The sequence below is a fragment of the Cetorhinus maximus genome, chromosome 2 (genome assembly GCF_964194155.1).
Source record: "Cetorhinus maximus chromosome 2, sCetMax3.hap1.1, whole genome shotgun sequence".
NCBI lineage: Eukaryota > Metazoa > Chordata > Chondrichthyes > Lamniformes > Cetorhinidae > Cetorhinus > Cetorhinus maximus.
Window position 1 is genome coordinate 122110864 of NC_135880.1, and position 17521 is coordinate 122128384.

At 44.6% G+C, this 17521-nt stretch overlaps 1 protein-coding gene across 5 annotated transcripts in view; it reads left to right on the plus strand.

Annotated features, from left to right (window-relative positions):
• Positions 1 to 1926: 1926 nt before the first annotated feature.
• dock8 (dedicator of cytokinesis 8) overlaps positions 1927 to 17521 on the plus strand; it is a 320640-nt gene continuing 305045 nt past the window's right edge. For 4 of the 5 annotated variants that reach the window (XM_078569065.1, XM_078569081.1, XM_078569074.1 and 1 more), the window contains exon 1: positions 1927 to 2052. In XM_078569065.1, the coding sequence (XP_078425191.1) occupies positions 2003 to 2052 (50 nt within the window). In that variant the 5' untranslated portion in view covers positions 1927 to 2002. The remainder of the gene's footprint in view (positions 2053 to 17521) is intronic. The other variant, XM_078569098.1, reaches the window with a different exon arrangement.

A 17521-nucleotide genomic window follows, 5' to 3' on the forward strand; every position in this document is an offset into this window, starting at 1 on the left:
TCATAATTTGAAAGGCACCTCCCAGTGTGTCAAATCTTATCTTCCTAATTGATGCAGACTACTCAAGCACAAAACCTTCATACACTGTATATTACAAAGTGTTGGGATGTCTTGCATCCAGCATTTAACATGACCAGTGGCACAGACAGGGCAGCAACCCTGCACGCCACCCTGCATGATGCTGAATCCAAGCTCTAGTACAGCTGTACCCACTCCATTGAGCTTCCAGAAGTAGTACCACGTGAGCACAATACACACAGAAGGTGAAATAAATGGTGAGTGCAATGGAGGAACAGGAACTTTGATCTCAGAGGACCAGTTCACTTCCTTCCTCAGCTGCAATATTTGGATATTTAGACCTCACTCGGACTGCTTATAAAAGAAACTTGCTGTCTAATTGAGCTAACTTATATGAGTCACTCACATCTGCCTAAAATATCCAGCAAAGCCTGGCCAGAAATGTTGAGGAGTCCACTAGCTCTATTTATACAGTCAAGCAGGCATATTTTTCTGGTCTGTGATCTACGATGGAGCATTCAGCGATTCCAGTGGCATTTGTGAAGACTAGCCCCCCCACCCCCCGCAGCCCCCTGCCTGCCATCACCACCACCTCCTCTGACATCAGCTTGCCCCTACACTAAACCTAAGCTAAATCCTTCAGGACTGAGCCAACTCAGTCACAGGTGGTACTATTGAGACACTCTTGGTGATGAATATTGAAGTTCCCTACCCAAAGTACATTCTATGCCCTTACTGCCCCCAATGCTTCTTCCAAAAACAATTTATATTTCTGTTGTGCCTTTAATGTAATCAAACATCCCAAGGTGCATCACAGCAGTATTATAAAGTAAAATTAAACACAAAATCATTAATTCTATGATTCCACGTGATTCTATACACCAAGCCACAAAAGGCAATATTAAGGCAGAGGGCCTCATGGTTTTAATATGGAGGAATACTGATCCATCAGCTCAGGGAGGACGATAGGTGGTAATCAGCAGGCTCATGTTTGACCTGGTGCCATCAAACTTCATGAGATCCAGAATCAATATTGAGGACTCCCAGGTCCACTTCCTCCCGAGATTATACCATTGTACTCTCACCTCTGGCGGTATTTGTTTTGGCGGTGAGACAAGACGTCCCTGGAATGCTGATGTTGGAGTCTGGGACGTTCGCTATAAAGTATGATTCAGTCAGTATTACTATGTCAGCAGTCTGTTGCTTGACTTGTCCTGTGGGACCACTCTTCAGATTTTGACCCAAGTCCCTAGATGTCAATCAGGAGAACTTTGCATGGTTGACTTGGCTGAATGTGTCTTTGTCATTAGCAAGCGAGCAGCTTTCAGTAAACTGCCTACAAATTAAGAAGCATAAACAAAGCGGTTTGTTGGATTTAATAATAGTTTATAATTTGAATTAATTTATTGTGTGCATCCCATAATAATTCACACCAATTGAACTGGAGTTTGATTCTACGTAATTAATATCAGCTATATATAGATTCCATACAGGTACAGAGCCAAACTGAATATATCTTATATGAAGTAAATGATAATAATATGTACGTTTCTCCAATTTTTAAAAACACAAATACATTTCGTTTCGAAACGAAAGGTGTAGTTTACTCTTTTTCTTTAAGTGCAATTTCCACTTCACAAACGCAAGTTTCCCAGACTGGAGCTGCAGCAGTCACCAATTTCTTACCGGATATTTAAGCACTGCTAATATCACCTTAACCCTCTGAAAGCGTCCAGCAAGCAGAATCGAATATCACCCAACAAATCTGATCGCGTGCATTCCCTCTGAAGTGACTCGACCTTAAATCTCGACCTGCTGGCAATTGTCCAGAACACAAGCCAGTCCCCTCAATTACAATTGGCTCTCGGGTTGGAGAGAAAGGTGAAAATGCGGAAGTTTCCACCCTGGTTTGGCATTTTAATCATTAGATCACAACATTGACATATTTTCTCGACGGCATTCCCAGGATATAAACACAAGGTCTATGGCCACTCTAAATTCAGAGCGGAGAGCTTTTGCTCAGAGAATCAACAGGTGAGATGCTGTTTATGTAAATTATTCCTGGTTATTTTTTGACCAAGTTGGTAAAGACTAACGTTCCTGTAGAAATGCAGAACTCTGCAGAAAGGCAGGATAGCACACGCAGCCGCCAGCGACTTTCATGCTGCAGTTGTGTTTGACTGGGTGTTGCTGTCCTCACGATATATGTAACCTGAAGCTATTTTTTTTCCCATACAAAAATACCACTTTAAACGGTTTCACTATTTTTTTAAAAATGCTTTCAAAGCCAAATTTTAATATGGGGTAGTTGTGTTATAAACCATGTGAGCCGGATGACGGTCATGTGTTTCGACCAGCTAGTTTGACTGTACTAAACTAGAAATACTTTCCTTCACTCAAAAGCACAGACCATTGATTCAACAGAGTCCACAGCTGTCAGAAAATGTTAGGGGGTGAATTTATCAACGAGCGACATATACTAGCAACTTACTTAAATATATGGAATCCAAATTATTTTTATGAGAAAAAGTCTACACAAGCTTTTTTTATATATAGGGAATGATTAATACTTTGGAGCTCTGAATGACCATGGAATTAGAGTACAGCTTGACTCAGTTGACAGCCTTCTTGCTTCAGGGTTAAGTTTCTGGGTTCAATACCTACCCATCAACCACCGCACAAGAGGTTGAGATAGTGGAGTCTTGGGAAGTGCGGCAGGGTCAGAGTTGCCCCTGTATTGGACATGACATTAAATGAAGGTCTGGTGAACTGGGTGTATCTGATCCAATGGCTGAAAATAAATTACCTGGTAAACAATGACCATTTGTATGTACAAGATTTTATTGTGTTTACCTAGATTAGACCATGCCAGAAGGCAGTATATGAGTTCCAAATTTGCTCTTGCTTGCTTATTAGTAACAATGTAATTTGCCTCTGAACATTCATCATATCACGGAAATGAGATTTGGGACGGAATCGCCCCAGGTTCGCACTAAGTGCAGTAGCGGGCGGGAAAAGGCGGTTTTACCCACTGACCGCAATGGCAGGTTTTTGCACTGTATCGTCCCATTCCCGCCGCATCCTGCCTCATTAATAATGCATTCCCGGGAAACACACTGCATCGCTGGCAGGCGGCCTCTGAAACCCCAGCCCGCTGGCACCGCAGGCCTTCAGTAAGCTGGGCACCATATTTAAAGGGTGCCCGTGCACAGAGCTAGCTCTCTCTAAGGCATCGGAAGCTGCTGCAAGGTCATGGCTGTAAAAGGGTGGAAACATGCTGCCCCGAAATTTAGCGACACCTCCCTTGGGTACCTACTGGACTTAGTGGAGGTCCGAGGCCCGCCATGATGTCTTCTACCCCCGCTCTGGGTGAAGACCAGCAAGCAAGGTCGCCAATCCAGCATGGGAGGCGGTGGTCAGTGCCAACGCCCTGCATAAGAGAATAGCCACCCAGTTCCAAAAGAGGATGAATGATCTCTGTTCTGCCAGTGTAAGTCACTCTTCTCATCACTCTCATTCTCAAACCCATTACACGTCCACAGGGATCTCATTCACTGCCAGTTCAAAGGACATCATCATTCACTCTCTCACACACCTTCATCTGCCCTGTGGATCATGTCCTCATTCTATCCACGGCATCACTCACCACCCACACATGCCAGGCATCCTTCTTATCTGACTTGGCAGACATCCCCTGCTTACACTCGCTCCATCTCTATTCATGCAGGACAAGCTGGCACACAACAAGAGGGAGAGGTCACAAACTGGTGGAGAAAAGCCTGAAATCAAGGTCCTCACAGACTTTGAAAATAGAGTCATCCAGCTGGTGGTGAGGATCTGGACCATTCCTGTGCTGATGCTGAGGATGAGGTCAGCGCTGCTCTACCAAGTGAGGATCCAGCAATGCAACATCCATCAGACAACCATGCTGTGAGTGATGTGTCCTGTTTCACAGGCCACTGCCATGCACTAATTATCTCTCCGCCCTTTTGCAGGCACACCTTGGAAGCGGCCGAGGGGGTCCATGACCCAAGTCCTCAACTCAAGCCCGAAGACAACTTGGAAGAAGAATCTGATGACACCCTCATTGAAGACCCATCACTGCACTCACCCACACCCTCCACCAGTGCATAGATGTACTCCTTGGTGGGGCCTGGTTCTAGAGTAGCCTTGGGGTCACCATCTAGTGAGCACATTGTATTGTCTGATCCACAGCAGGTGCCGACAGGGCCTTCCCAGGTTGCCGGCATTCCGAAGGCCAGAAATCCGCTGAATCTGAGTCAAATGTCTGGACTCTGTCATTCCTCAGTTGCTGGAGCTGCAAATGCAAGCTCGTGAACATCAGAAAAGGATGTCTGCTGCACTCCTCAGATTGCAAGGCACAATGGAGGAGTCCATCTGCCTTCAGTCAGATGATAGCACCGGCATGCCAATGCACGAAGATCAACACTGGTAGGATGGCGGCCGTGGTCCAGGACATCGGTCCTGCACTGCTGCAGGGTTGAACTCTGTCGCTGATGGCATAGTTGGCCTCTTAGTGTCAAAGCAAGAGGGGTGCAGGGCAGATCAGCCTCACTCCAGCTTCTCCTCTTCAGCCAGTCAGCCAGGGGCCCTCCGCAATCATGGGAAGGAGGATCAGCAGGTTTGTAACCTGGGGCCATCCACCCAGGTGACTCCGTGAGGGTCCGGCTCATCCGAGTCCCCTCTTCCTGTGACCCCGGCAGCTCCAGCTTCGCAGGCTGAACAGGGTGCTACTGCCAGACAGCAGGACACCGAAAGCAGGCTGGGGTCTGCCAAGGTCATCACAGGCAGGGCATAGCAGCTAGCAGGCTGCCTCCACCTCCGTTGTGGATGTCAGGGAAGCACCATGACATAGCGACAGGGTTAAGAAGATGTAATTACACAGCCTGGGCATGGTTGTTAATCACTTGTACATAATATTCACTATTGTAAATAAACTCCCAAGAATGTCTCCCTGTCTATGGCTCCTTGTTCTGATGAGCAGTGTTCATGTCACTCAGATGTGAAACCTTGGTTCCTACACAAGATAAAGACAAGTGTCTCAGTCTAGGGCCTCTTCCCTGTGCAGTGTGTAACTTTCAGACTAAAGTGATGGTCCAGCTTCACACTCACTGGACACATTAGTGATGGCTGCACCTCGATGGTGCTTGTCGTTGCCGCCAGAATGTCGTGGGCAGACATCACAGAGTCCATCATATTCTCTGTGTGTTCTCAGCACCTTTTGAGGTGTGGCAGGCTCCACATCTCATCAGCATCTGTGACCAGTGATGCTGTGCTCCTGAAGGGCTCAGGTGCTGAAGGCTGACAAAGGATCAGGTGCATTTAAAGTTTCACGGCTGCGTCTCCATGATATGACCCTGGTCACAGAGCGCAAGCAAGCTGCCCTCAGCCAGACAAGAGTCAGATATTCACAGAGGCAATGTGAAGATCTATGGAGTGTTCTCACTACATGTTGTCATCATTCTTCTCAAATCCAGCGATTATTAGGGCCTCCGCTGTTTCTGCATGACATGAGCCTGAGCACTGAGAGTATCAGCCACACAGGAGTCAAACGTTCACAGATGCAATGTGAGGATGTCAGGACTGTCCTCACTGCATCTCGTCATCATCCTCCATGAATCTTGTGGCTTTCAGGGCCTTCCGAGCGCGACTGCCTCATCTGGCCAGTGCGACGGCCTCATTGCCGGCATCCTCGTCTTCAAGGACCTCATCACCATCATCCCCTTTGACATCTTCCTCATCAGAGGATACATGCAGCTCCTCCACTCCTCCTCAGCCTCCTCCTCCCCCTCCCCCACTGTTGCAGCACCAGGTTGTGGACCACACAGCAAGCGGCGATGATGCGCGACACCCTCTGGGGACTTTTTTGCAGTGCTCCACTGGACCTGTCAAGGCACCGGAACCTCCTTTTCAAAACACCTATGGTTTGCTCCACTGAAGTCTGTGTCGCAGCATGAGCCTCGTTATACTGTAGCTCTGCTGCAGTTTGAGGCCATCACTTGGGCATCATTAGCCACGTCCTCTCCGGGTAGCTCTTGTCCCCGAGGAGCCCACCCCGCAGCATCTCTGGACCCTGGAAGATGTCAGGGATCTGAGACCTGCTAAGGATGGAGGAGTCATGGACGCTCCCTGGGAATCATGCGCAGACCTGCAGGATGTGTCTGGTGGTCGCACAGCAGCTCAACAGTCAGTGAGTAGAAGCCCTGTGGTTGACATAGTTGGCTGCTTGTTGCCACGGAGATCTGAGCGCCATGTGAGTGCAGTCGATGCCACCTTGCGCCTGTGGGAAACCTGAGATCTGTGAAAATTCCAGTGCTCTTGCTTCCTGATTTTCCTGATCCCGGGCGAAATGCACAAATTTCTGTGCCTTTGTGAAGATGGCATCCATGGACTCCTGGATACACTTGTGCATGGAACACTGGAAGGAGCTGCTGGTGTTTTTTTAAAAAAAAAATAATAAATTGAGTGCCACAGTCACTTTCATGGCCACTGGCAGTGGATGCCCTCCATGTCCCCGTGGCGCCAAATCCTGCAGCAGCTGGCATATGTGACCGACCAGTTCCCTGGACATGCATAGTCTTCGGCGACACTGGTTCTCAGTCAGGAATGACGGGCGCCATCTATAGACCCTGGGTCTAGTGAGACACCTAGGAGTGACGGCTCTCTGTGGATCTTCAGCTGCGTGCACAGCAGGCCCCGCTGCCCCTTCATCTTGAGAGAGGTGCCCCTCCCTTTGCTCCTCATTGTCCTCCTTCTCGTCTGTAAGCCATGATTCCTACCACTAAATCACCAGGCTCCATGATCCTGATGTTCTCCTCCTGCAGGATCAAAGAGATAGTGGATTCGCATGGGTGGTCTAAGAACCCCTCTAGGTTAAGCCTGAAGGCCCCTTTACACATGCAGGAGAGTGCTGGCCACCACTTGGATGACCAATGTGTCGTGTGCTCATTGGCTGTCCAAATCCCCACCCACCTCCACCCCACTCCATTTGACCGATTTGGCGGCAGCTTTGCCCATTGGGCTGCATGCTGTGCTCTCAGCATTCTCCTAACCCACACTGCAAGGCTACACTGTTAGCTTGAACCATAATGGATACTGATCGACACCTTAATAAAGACATTCCAAGGGGCTGTGGGCACCTCCAACAGTGACTGCACCATGGCCACCTTTCGCAAGGGGATTGTACAACATGCCCAGTCGGCCAATTGCTCTGCTGCCCCATAAAATGCATATTTAATTTGCAGTCTGCGTCTGAGGGGTGATAAGTTCTGGAGCATTTGGTGGCACTTTCATGCTTATTCGTGTTGCTTGAGGCTCGACTCCAAGCATGTCATTAGAGCTGCAGCTGAACAGCCTCTGCTGTGGAAGAATGTTCACTTTTTTGACCAGTTTTCCCAAGTGTGTGGCCACCCCTAACCCCCCCCCCCACCCCGACCCCCAATCCCCCAGCATGCGTTTGAGTATTTCCTTCAGTCTGTCTCTGCTACCTTTGTCCCCCTACTGCCCCCACCCCTCCTCAGTCTGACTCGCAGTCCTTGCCCTGGCACTGCACTGAAAGCCAGCCAGGAAAAGGTGACTTGCCTGTGCCCCCCTCCCCCCGAATGCATGGCATTCCTTGATGTCCTACGGGCGATGCTCACAAACACTGCGCAAGATTGTGTGTACTCACCTGAGTTCCCCTCAACCCAGGTCACAAGGTGCATGCCTCTGAAGTCACACCGAAGTGGGCGGTAAATTTGACGTGGAGGATGATTCCAGTGAACCGGGCTTTATAATTAGATGCAAATGTATTAAAATGATCCTGACGTGTGGCGGCAGGAAATGCAGCCTACTAATAACAGGTGAAGCAGACGATCGCAAACTGGCTTAACAACAGAATAAAACTGATTTTTTTTTTTGGCTGCCTTGTCATATTGTCCCCACACCCACACCCACCCCTACCTGCCATGATGACCAACACCAACAGGGCCAGAAAATTCCAGCCATAGTGTAAAACTCTTGTGATAAAAGTGTGAGCCTTGATATATTCAGTCGCACAGAATGGACCAGTGCAAGTCTACTATTCCTCTCAAAATGAAAATGAGTTTCCTTGGTGACACTTAATTTCAAACATTTCCTTTAGAATCAGAGCATGTTAAACCCAATAGAGTATTGAGATATTCCACAATCAAACACTGCTTGCTTGTTGCTAATATCACTTGTGAACAGATTCATTGGCATGAAGAAACCCTCAAAAGAATTTCATAATATTTTATCAGCTTACTGAACACAATGAAGTAGTAATGATTGATGTCACATGGTTTAGCTCTAAGGCACTGATTTGGATGCTTATTTCCCTTTGGTTGAACATTATGATGTCACAATGCTAGCCTACTCTGCATTTAGTTTGCTATAGCAATGTAAGGATCGGAATCAACCTTTTGATTATTGCATGAAGTCATGCATGGTTAGGGTACAGATAGTTGAAGCTCTGATCAGAATCCAGATCCTTCTTTTATGCTCCAGTCCCAGAAGACTGGAGCACTGAAAGTGTTACAAACTTGGTCAAAAAAAAAGTGGGGTGAGGAACAAACCTGGTAATTTGAATGTCAGTAGTGGGAAATTGAGAGATCGTTGTCAAGGGAAAAATCAATTTTCACTTGGAGAAGCATGGGTTAATAATGGATGATCAATATGAACTTCTGGTGAACCTGATGGAGCTCGATGAGGCTACTTCAGTGCTTTTCTTGTTGCACAACATAATATTTACAACACAGAAACCAATCCAAACTCATTTTAATTTACCTAATCCTATCCTCCTGTTCCTTTTTATTCATGTTTATCGAGCCTTGCCTTATAGATGCATCAATGCTAGGTGTCCAACTATCTCTTGCGGTAGCAAGTTTCACATTCTAACGATATTCCGTGTTTTTTTTCCCTGAATTCCCTACTGGATTTATTAGTAATTCTGACACTTGTGGTCCCTAGTATGGACTTCCTTGCAAGTAGAGACATTTTTACGTCACCCTATCAATTTTTTTTCACAATTTTGAAGATTTCTGTAAGAGTCCAGCCCTGATTAATCATCCTTGGTAGATTGAACTTTTCAGTTATGGTATCATCTTAGTAAGTATTTTTTTGTTGCACCTCTATATCCTTTCATAATATACTATGGAGACCTGTACTACAAGTTTGGTCTAACCAAGGATCTGGTATAACACAGCTCCTTAACTTTTCAACTCTCCCACTAGAAATGGACCCTGCTTTTTTTGGCCTTCCTAACCTGATTTCTGTACCAGATCCCTGGTGTTCTCCTTTACTCCATTTGGACACTTATTTTCCAAGGAATACGTGGCTTCCCCACCAACATGCACCACCTCATTTATTTTTATATTGAAGTTCAGTTGCTAATTACATGCCCATTCTGTAAGTTTATTTGTGCATTCCATTATTTTGTCACAGACCTCCTGTTTCTTATCTGTACCCCCCCAATTTGGTTTAAAATTCTGAAATTGTCCTCCCAGTACCCAGATCCAACTCATTTTGTAGCCAGCTTTCAATCCATGCTGAGACTCTGCCCCCATGATCTTGATTCCCCAGCCAGGGAAACAACCTCCCAGTGCCTACTCTGTCAAATCCCTTTCAGAAATTGCATGTTTCAATGAGGTCATCTTATAGTCTCCTTAAATCCAGAGAGCACGGTTCCGATTTACTCAGCCGTTCATCATGGGACAACCCTCTCATCTCGGGACTCAATCTAATGAACCTTTGCTGTACCACCTTTCATGCAAGTGTATCCTTCGTTAGAAATGGAGACCAAAACTATCTGGCCTTTCATACTGTGTTGTAGTTTCTGCTTTGAACTTTATTGCTTATTTACCTCTTTCTTCTTCTTCTTTAAGAGACATCTTAAAATTTACCTCTTTGACCAAAGTATTCGTCCTAAATTTTAAGGTGTGTCTTAAAAAAGGAGAGAGGCAATTAAGCGGAAAAGTACAAAGCAGAAACTACATGTATGAAAGACCAGATAGCTTTGGTCTCCATTGTATGGCTTGGTGCCACATTTTGTTAACACTCTGGGATGTTTTGCAATGTTAGAGGCATTATATCAATGCAAGTTGTTGTTCACAAACTGAATTGAAGTTCACCAAAATGCACAGAAAAGATGTCAAAGATTTTGAATTCATAGGCCAAATAGCTACATATCAAGGAGCATCGGTGCTTAGGGATGGGGCTAGGGAACACCTAAGTCTTGAATCAATGTTGCCATCAATTTTCATATCTCAATTATTTAATACAAACAGACCTTTGTTAAGACCAATGAAGCAACCTCCACTCCCACAGAATTCAAACAGAACAAACCAGAATATAAAAAAAATACAATCACAAATACAAATTGGATTTAAACACCACATGTAGTCCCAGGGCTGTAAGTTGAATACGCATGTTCCACAAATGTGTGCACCCCCACATTTTGATAAACCATTTGAGATTGCATTTGAAATGAACAAGCAAGTGGGGATGGACAGCGTGAAATGTGTGTGATGTGTAAAGTCACAAGAACAGTATTGGAAAATAAAATAATAAATATTTTGTCAAACCTTAAACTTAAATTTGGGATTTAAAAATGCAGTTTTCATAACTAAAACTGGGAATGATCATTTTAAGAGCTTGGAGACCGCTTTGAGTCTAGTACAACTGTAAATCTTAAGTAGTACTGAGCCTAAATAATCAAAATGTTCTGGCAGTTATTATTAACGTGTCTATCTCATTGATGTTTCCATTTGATGACAAAGTACTTATTACATGAAATCTTAGAACTGCATATTTGCTGGCACAGTATTTAGAAGCATGCTCATTGTGATTGAAGGCATCAAGCCATACAGAAATTTTCAAAGGCTGAATGTTTCAGATCTGCAAGAAGGGGGGAAAAAAACAGCCTTTAACAATTTGAGGTATCAAGTGGCAAATTATTCAAGGTGTCAACTGATGCTGTGCATAATACAGAAGCCATGATCACATTATACATTTTGTATACTGTATTAACATTCAGAAATTCTTCAGTAGTTTACCCTAAAGTGGTTTATCGGCAAGCGTCTCATAAAGATTGATGAAAAGCATTTGATTGTATTATTCAGCATTTAATAGGAATGTGTATGAAGGGATGTGGATAAAATATGGGTTAAATGGAATTGGCATGCAGATCAGCTATGGTCTAACTAAATGGTGGACATGGTTGAGGTTGTGGCCTTCTATTGTTGATATTTTTCTTTGTAAATAACAAAATTCCCTGAATGAGTGTCAGGGGAATGGTAGTAATGTCACTGGACTTGTAATCAAGGCTAATGCTCTGAGAATGTGGGATGTCTGTTCAAATTCTACTACAGCAGTTGGTGGAATTTAAATTCAGTTAATAAATCTGGAATATGAAGTTAATCTCAGTAACGGTGACCATGACAACTATCATTGATTGTTGCAAAAACCCATCTGATTCACTAATGCCTACTAATGAAGGCAATTTCCCATCCTTACCTGACTTGGTCTACATGTGACACCAGACCTACAGCTTAACTGGCCTCTGAAGTGGCCTAGCAAGCCACTTCATTCAAAGGCAATTAGGGATGGGCAACAAATGCTGGCCTTGCTGGTGACGCCCACATCTGATCAAAGAATAAATAAAAATTCAGAGGGATTGGCTCATCAATCCATGGAAATAATATATATTTAATTAAAAATTAGGGATGTTTTCTTGCTGATTGGTTGGCAACTTGACTCTGGCCGAGGTGCTGCCATGGAGAATGCACTAGGGACTATAGTTTCTCCATGCTGTTGTTTGATTCAAAAAAGGCTCAATGCCTGGATGTGTTCATTTTTCTAGCAGAGGACAGGTCTCTGTGTATGAATATATGTATCAGTACCATTTTCTGGTGCAGTATAAATTGTGGATCCCTTTGAATTTTGGCATTTTTGTCTGTCCTGATGAATGCAAGATGCAAAGCTTCGACAGCATGTCTTTTTTTTTTTCAGCAATACTCAAATTGTGTACCAACGAGTGACTATTTAAAAATATGTAGGGCATGATACATGATGTCCTTTGAGGCTGTGACTTAAAAGGAAATGGCATCAGAGAGGAAGAGCTGACCAACACAAAACGCTTACCTCACCTCCACAGTTTTTATTTCTAACAGATGCCTGCCATTCAAGGAGGAAGCATGTTCCATGGAGGGCATTTAAACATTTTTGGTGCTTTGGTTAAATTAAATTTGCACCTTGTTGCCACTCTGTGCCTTGCCCACAAATGAAAATCAAGCAAGGGGGTGATAGGTTATCAGGGGTAGACAGGATGCAGATTTTGAGGTTACCATCAATTCAGCCATGATCTTATTAAATGGCAGTGCAGGCTCGAGGGGCTGAAAGGTCTACTCCTGCTCCTTGATCGTATGACTAGAACAAAACCCAGTGTAACATGGCTCCCTCATCACTATGAATGCTCATTTCTAGTAAGCACTGTGCTCTGGTGAGGGAAACCAAGGTTGTAGCAAAAACCAGCTTACAAGGATAATGTGATTGGCATAATATAGTGTGCTGGACTAATAATCGGGAGACCGAGAGTAATACTCTGGGGACATGGGTTCAAATCCCACCAGCTGGTAGAATTTGAATTCAACTAATAAATCTGAAATTGAAAGGTGGCCTCAGTGATATTGAATGATCCATCTCAGCCTCTTCCTAAGGTCTACAGCATCCAGCCAGTTTACAGCCAATTCGATTCACTGTGATATCAAGAAACAGACTTGTTTTCCAGGACTAGCTGTGGCCCTAGCCAAGCTGTTCCAGTAGAGCTGCAACACTGGGAACTGTAGAAAATTGTTCACAAAAAGGGCAAATACAACCTGGGCAATTACCACCCCACCAGTCTACTCTCAAGCATCAGCAAAGTGATGGAAGGGGTCACTGACATCGCTATCAAGCAGCACCTACTCAGCAATAACCTGCTCAGTTTAGGTTCTGCCCAGGCCACTCAGCTGCTGACCTCAACACAGCCTTGGTCCAAACATGGACAAAAGAGCTAAGCTCAAGAGGAGATTTGAGAGTAACTGCCTTTAACATCAAGGCAGTATTTGACCAAGTGTGGCATCAACGAGCACTAGCAAAATAGAGCCAATGGGAATTGGGAAAACTCCACTGTTTGGAGTCATACCTAGCACAAAGGAATATGGCTGTGGTTGTTGGAAGTCAATCATCAGTCCCAAGATGTTGCTGCAGGAGTTCCTCAGATTGGTGTCCCAAGTCCAACCATCTTCAGCTGCTTCATTCATGACCTTCCCTCCATCATAAGATCAAAGGGGAGATGCTCACTGATGATTGCACAATGTTCAGCACCATTCGCGACTCCTCAGATACTGAAGCAGTCCATGTCCAGATGCAGCAAGGCCTGGACAACATTCAGACTTGGGCTGATGAGTGGCAAGTAATAGTTGCACTACACAAGTGTCAGGCCATGACCATCTACAACAAGAGAGAGGTAATCTAATCATCTCCCCTAGACATTCAATGGCTCCACCATTGCTGAATCCCCCACTATCAATATACTGGTGGTTACCATTGACCAAAAACTGAACTGGTCAAGAGCACCGTGGCTACAAGAGCAAGTCAGAGGCTGGAAATTCTGCTGTGAGTGACTCCCCTCCTGACTACCCAAAGCCTGTCCAGCATCTACAAGGCACAAGTCAGGAGTGTGATGGAATACTCTCCACTTGCCTGGATGAGTGCAGCTCCCACAACACTCAAGAAGCTTGACACCACCCAAGCAAAGTAGCCCACTAGATTGGCACCCCATTCACCACTTTAAATATTCACTCCCTCCACCACTGATTCTTAGTGGCAGCAGTGTGGACCATCTACAAGATGCACTGCAGCAACTCACCAAAGCTCCTTCAATAGCACCTTCCAAACCTCTACCACCTTGAAGGGCAGGGGCAGAAAATGCATAAGAACACCAATACCTGCAGGTTCCCCTCCAAGCCAGATACCATGCTGACTTAGAATGATATCGCTGTTCTTTTGCTGTTGCTGGGTCAAAATCCTGGAACTCCCTGACAGCACTGGCATGTACCTACACCACATGGACTGCAGTGGTTCAAGGAGGAGGCTCATCACCAACTTCTCAAGGACAATTGGGGATGGGCAATAAATGCTGGCCTAGCCAACAATGCCCACACCTTGTGAAAGAATTTTAAAAAAGGGTAGACTGCTAAGTTTGAAAGAAAATAATGAATATACAAGAGCCCATGCATATATGTAAATATATACATATACATACACATCTGCAAGTATCTTATTGACATTGTCAGAATTAGAAATATTTTGGGGGAGAGAATATGAAGTAATCCAGGATCATCAATCAGATCACTGTCATTGGAATTTGTCTCCCCTGCCCCCCTCTTGATATTTGACAACATTCCCAGTCATTTTCAGAGTCTCAGTGACCCAAGAAAATTATTAATGTTTGCCAGTAACACCAGGAAGAGATTGAATAAGTGGAAGAGCAAATGGTGAGAGGAAATAAAGGGAAGAGAGAGATGGCAATGGAATGGAAGCATGCATGGCTAATTATTAGTGTAGTGTCACTGGAGTGACGTGCATCTGAAAGAAAAACCTTCATTCCAAAAGACTGAGTTGCATTGAAAGCTAGGCCTGAGAAATGAAAGGGTAGTATGCTGATTCACGCTACCACCCATCCTACAGATGCCCTGACATCATCTTTAAAAGGTATTGGCAACACCACCTGATTTGGACTATATTCAGGTTTTAAAGAATTTACCTAAATATCTGTTCTAGATTGTACTTATGTTTCCGCAAATGTCTAATCACAAAGGCTCTTGGTGTGTAGCCAGCCACTGGAGCGAAGATAAAGAATTCTAGTTCTCTACCACTCCATACAAGACAGAAAACAAGTACTGAACACTAGAAATTGTACTCATCCCCTAATGCAGAGAGTTTGAAGTTTGCTGGGTAGAGCTGCTCATCTGCTATAAGAATATTATGTGAATCTGCCCTGAAGTAATCCTTTTGTTTAGTACACATTGCATTGTTATATCTCATCTCGAGGCCTCAGCATTGTGTTTGAATTAAACCCGTGACCTTGAGATAAACTGGATCCTACAGTTTTTACAGAAAGCAGCATGCTGACATTTTAAGTGTTCTGAGATTTGATAAATCCATATTTAGAGCTAATTTTGGACTGTCTTCAAAATAAAACTGTGTTTGGAAAGATAAAATCTAGATTTTCTTAACTTTTGTTCCTCGGTTTCTTTACTACATTCTTCTCTTGACAATCGTAAGGATATATTTCCAGATTAAAGCTTTTTGTTGGCGCAATTTTGCACAATTAGCATTTAGAAAAATTGAGGCTAGAAACTCAGTATTTGTTTTTCTCTGCCAGAAAATTCTAGCACTTCGAAAGTTCAATTTTTATTTTTAGTGCAGATACCAATTAAACCAGAGACCTTGCCATCCAATGGCTACTAAGTTATTCCTTATAGAATCCTCTGTTTCACCTAGGCTAGCAACAACCATTTGCAGGAGAGTGGGACTAATTGGTAGCTCTTTCAAAGAGCTGGCACAGGCACAATGCACTGAATGCCCTCCTTCTGTACTGTTATGGGCAGGATTTTGCCCTCGGCAGGGGTGCTCAGTGCTCAGGAAGCCGACCGCCGCCCGCAATCGGCTCCGCACCACAGTTTCACACGGGTGGGCCAATTAAGGCCCACCCTGCGTGGATCGTGAGCGGCAGCGCTGAGCACTGCCTGTGCAGGCGAGGGGAGGAGCGAGAGCCAGGCTTAGCGTGCAGTTTGCACATGTGCGAGAAAGAGCGCTTCAATTTCCCTGAGGCACGGAGTGTTTTAAAAAAAAAAAAATAATGAGAATAAAAATTTAATAAAACGTGTCCCCTCATGTGACTCTGTCACATGAACTGGGACATGTTTTTAATTCAAAAATTTTTTATTTAATGTTTATTTGCTTTAGGAAACCTCATCCTGCTCGTGGATAAGGTTTCCTAAAAAATTTAAAGGCCACTTGGCCTTTTCGCCTGCCCGCCAACCCTTAGGTTGGACGTGCAGCATAAATTTGAATTTAATTAGATTGTTAATGGCCATAATAGGCCTTTTAATTATCAGTAGGCACGTAGCCGACTCTGCATGCCCATCGAATGAAATATTGCGAGACTGGGATAATTGGGATAGACATAGTGTTAAAGGCTTGGATGGAGTGGATTTCTTGAAATGTGTACAGGAGAACTTTTTAGGTCAAGATATAGAGGGTCCAACAAGGGACGGCGCAGTGCTGGACCTAATTCTGGGGAATGAAGCTGGACAGGTGGCTGAGGTGGTGGTGGGGGACCATTTTAGTGATAGCGACCACAACATGTTACAATTTAAGCTTGTCATGGACAAAGAAATAGACAAATTGTAAAAGAATGTTTTGGATTAGGGGAGAGCGGATTTTAGTAAAATAAGGCAGGATCTGGCCAAGGTAGAAGCAAAATACTGTGGATGCTGGAAATCTAGAACAAAAACAAAAATACCTGGAAAAACTCCGCAGGTCTGACAGCATCTGCGGAGAGGGATACAGTTGACGTTTCGAGTCCGTATGACCCTTCATCAGAACTAAGAAATATAGAAATGAGGTGAAATGTAAGCTGGTAGAGGGGGATGGGACAGGTAGAGCTCGATAGGGGGCCAGTGATAGGTGGAGACCAAGAAGAAACTGCCAAAGATATCACAGACAAAAGGGCAAAGGGGTGTTGACGGTGGTAATATTATCTAAAGGATGTGATAATGGGGACATTAAGGGTAGCAAGCAGGACAAGCTAGTGGCAGATGGCCCGAGTGGGTGTCGGGTGGGGGGAAGGGATCGAAATGGGCTAAAAGGTGGAGATGAAACAATAGATCGAAATAAATTTTAAAATAGGTGGGAAAAGAAAAATATATTTGTAAAAAAAGTTATAAATTATTGGAAAAAGGGGGATCGGAAAGGGGGTGGGGATGGAGGAAGGAGTTCATGATCTGAAATTGTTGAACTCAATATTAAGTCCGGAAGACTGTAAAGTGCCTAGTCGGAAGATGAGGTGCTGTTCCTCCAGTTTGCGTTGAGTTTCACTGGAACATTGCAGCAGGCCAAGGACGGACATGTGGGCATGAAAGCAGGGTGGTGTGTTGAAATGGCAAGCGACAGGGAGGTCTGGGTCATGCTGGGCCTGGGTCTGGCCAAGGTAGACTGGGAACAGCTACTTGTGGGGAAATGTACAGAGGAGCAGTGGGGGGTATTCAAAAAGGAAATGGGGAGGGTACAGGCTCAACATGTTCCCTCTAGGGTGATAGGGAGGTGTAACAAGCCCAGAGAACAATGGATGACCAGAAATATTCAGGATACGATGAGAAGTAAAAGAGAGGCTTTTACAGGTACAAGGGGAGCAAATCAGCGGAGGCATTAGTGGAGT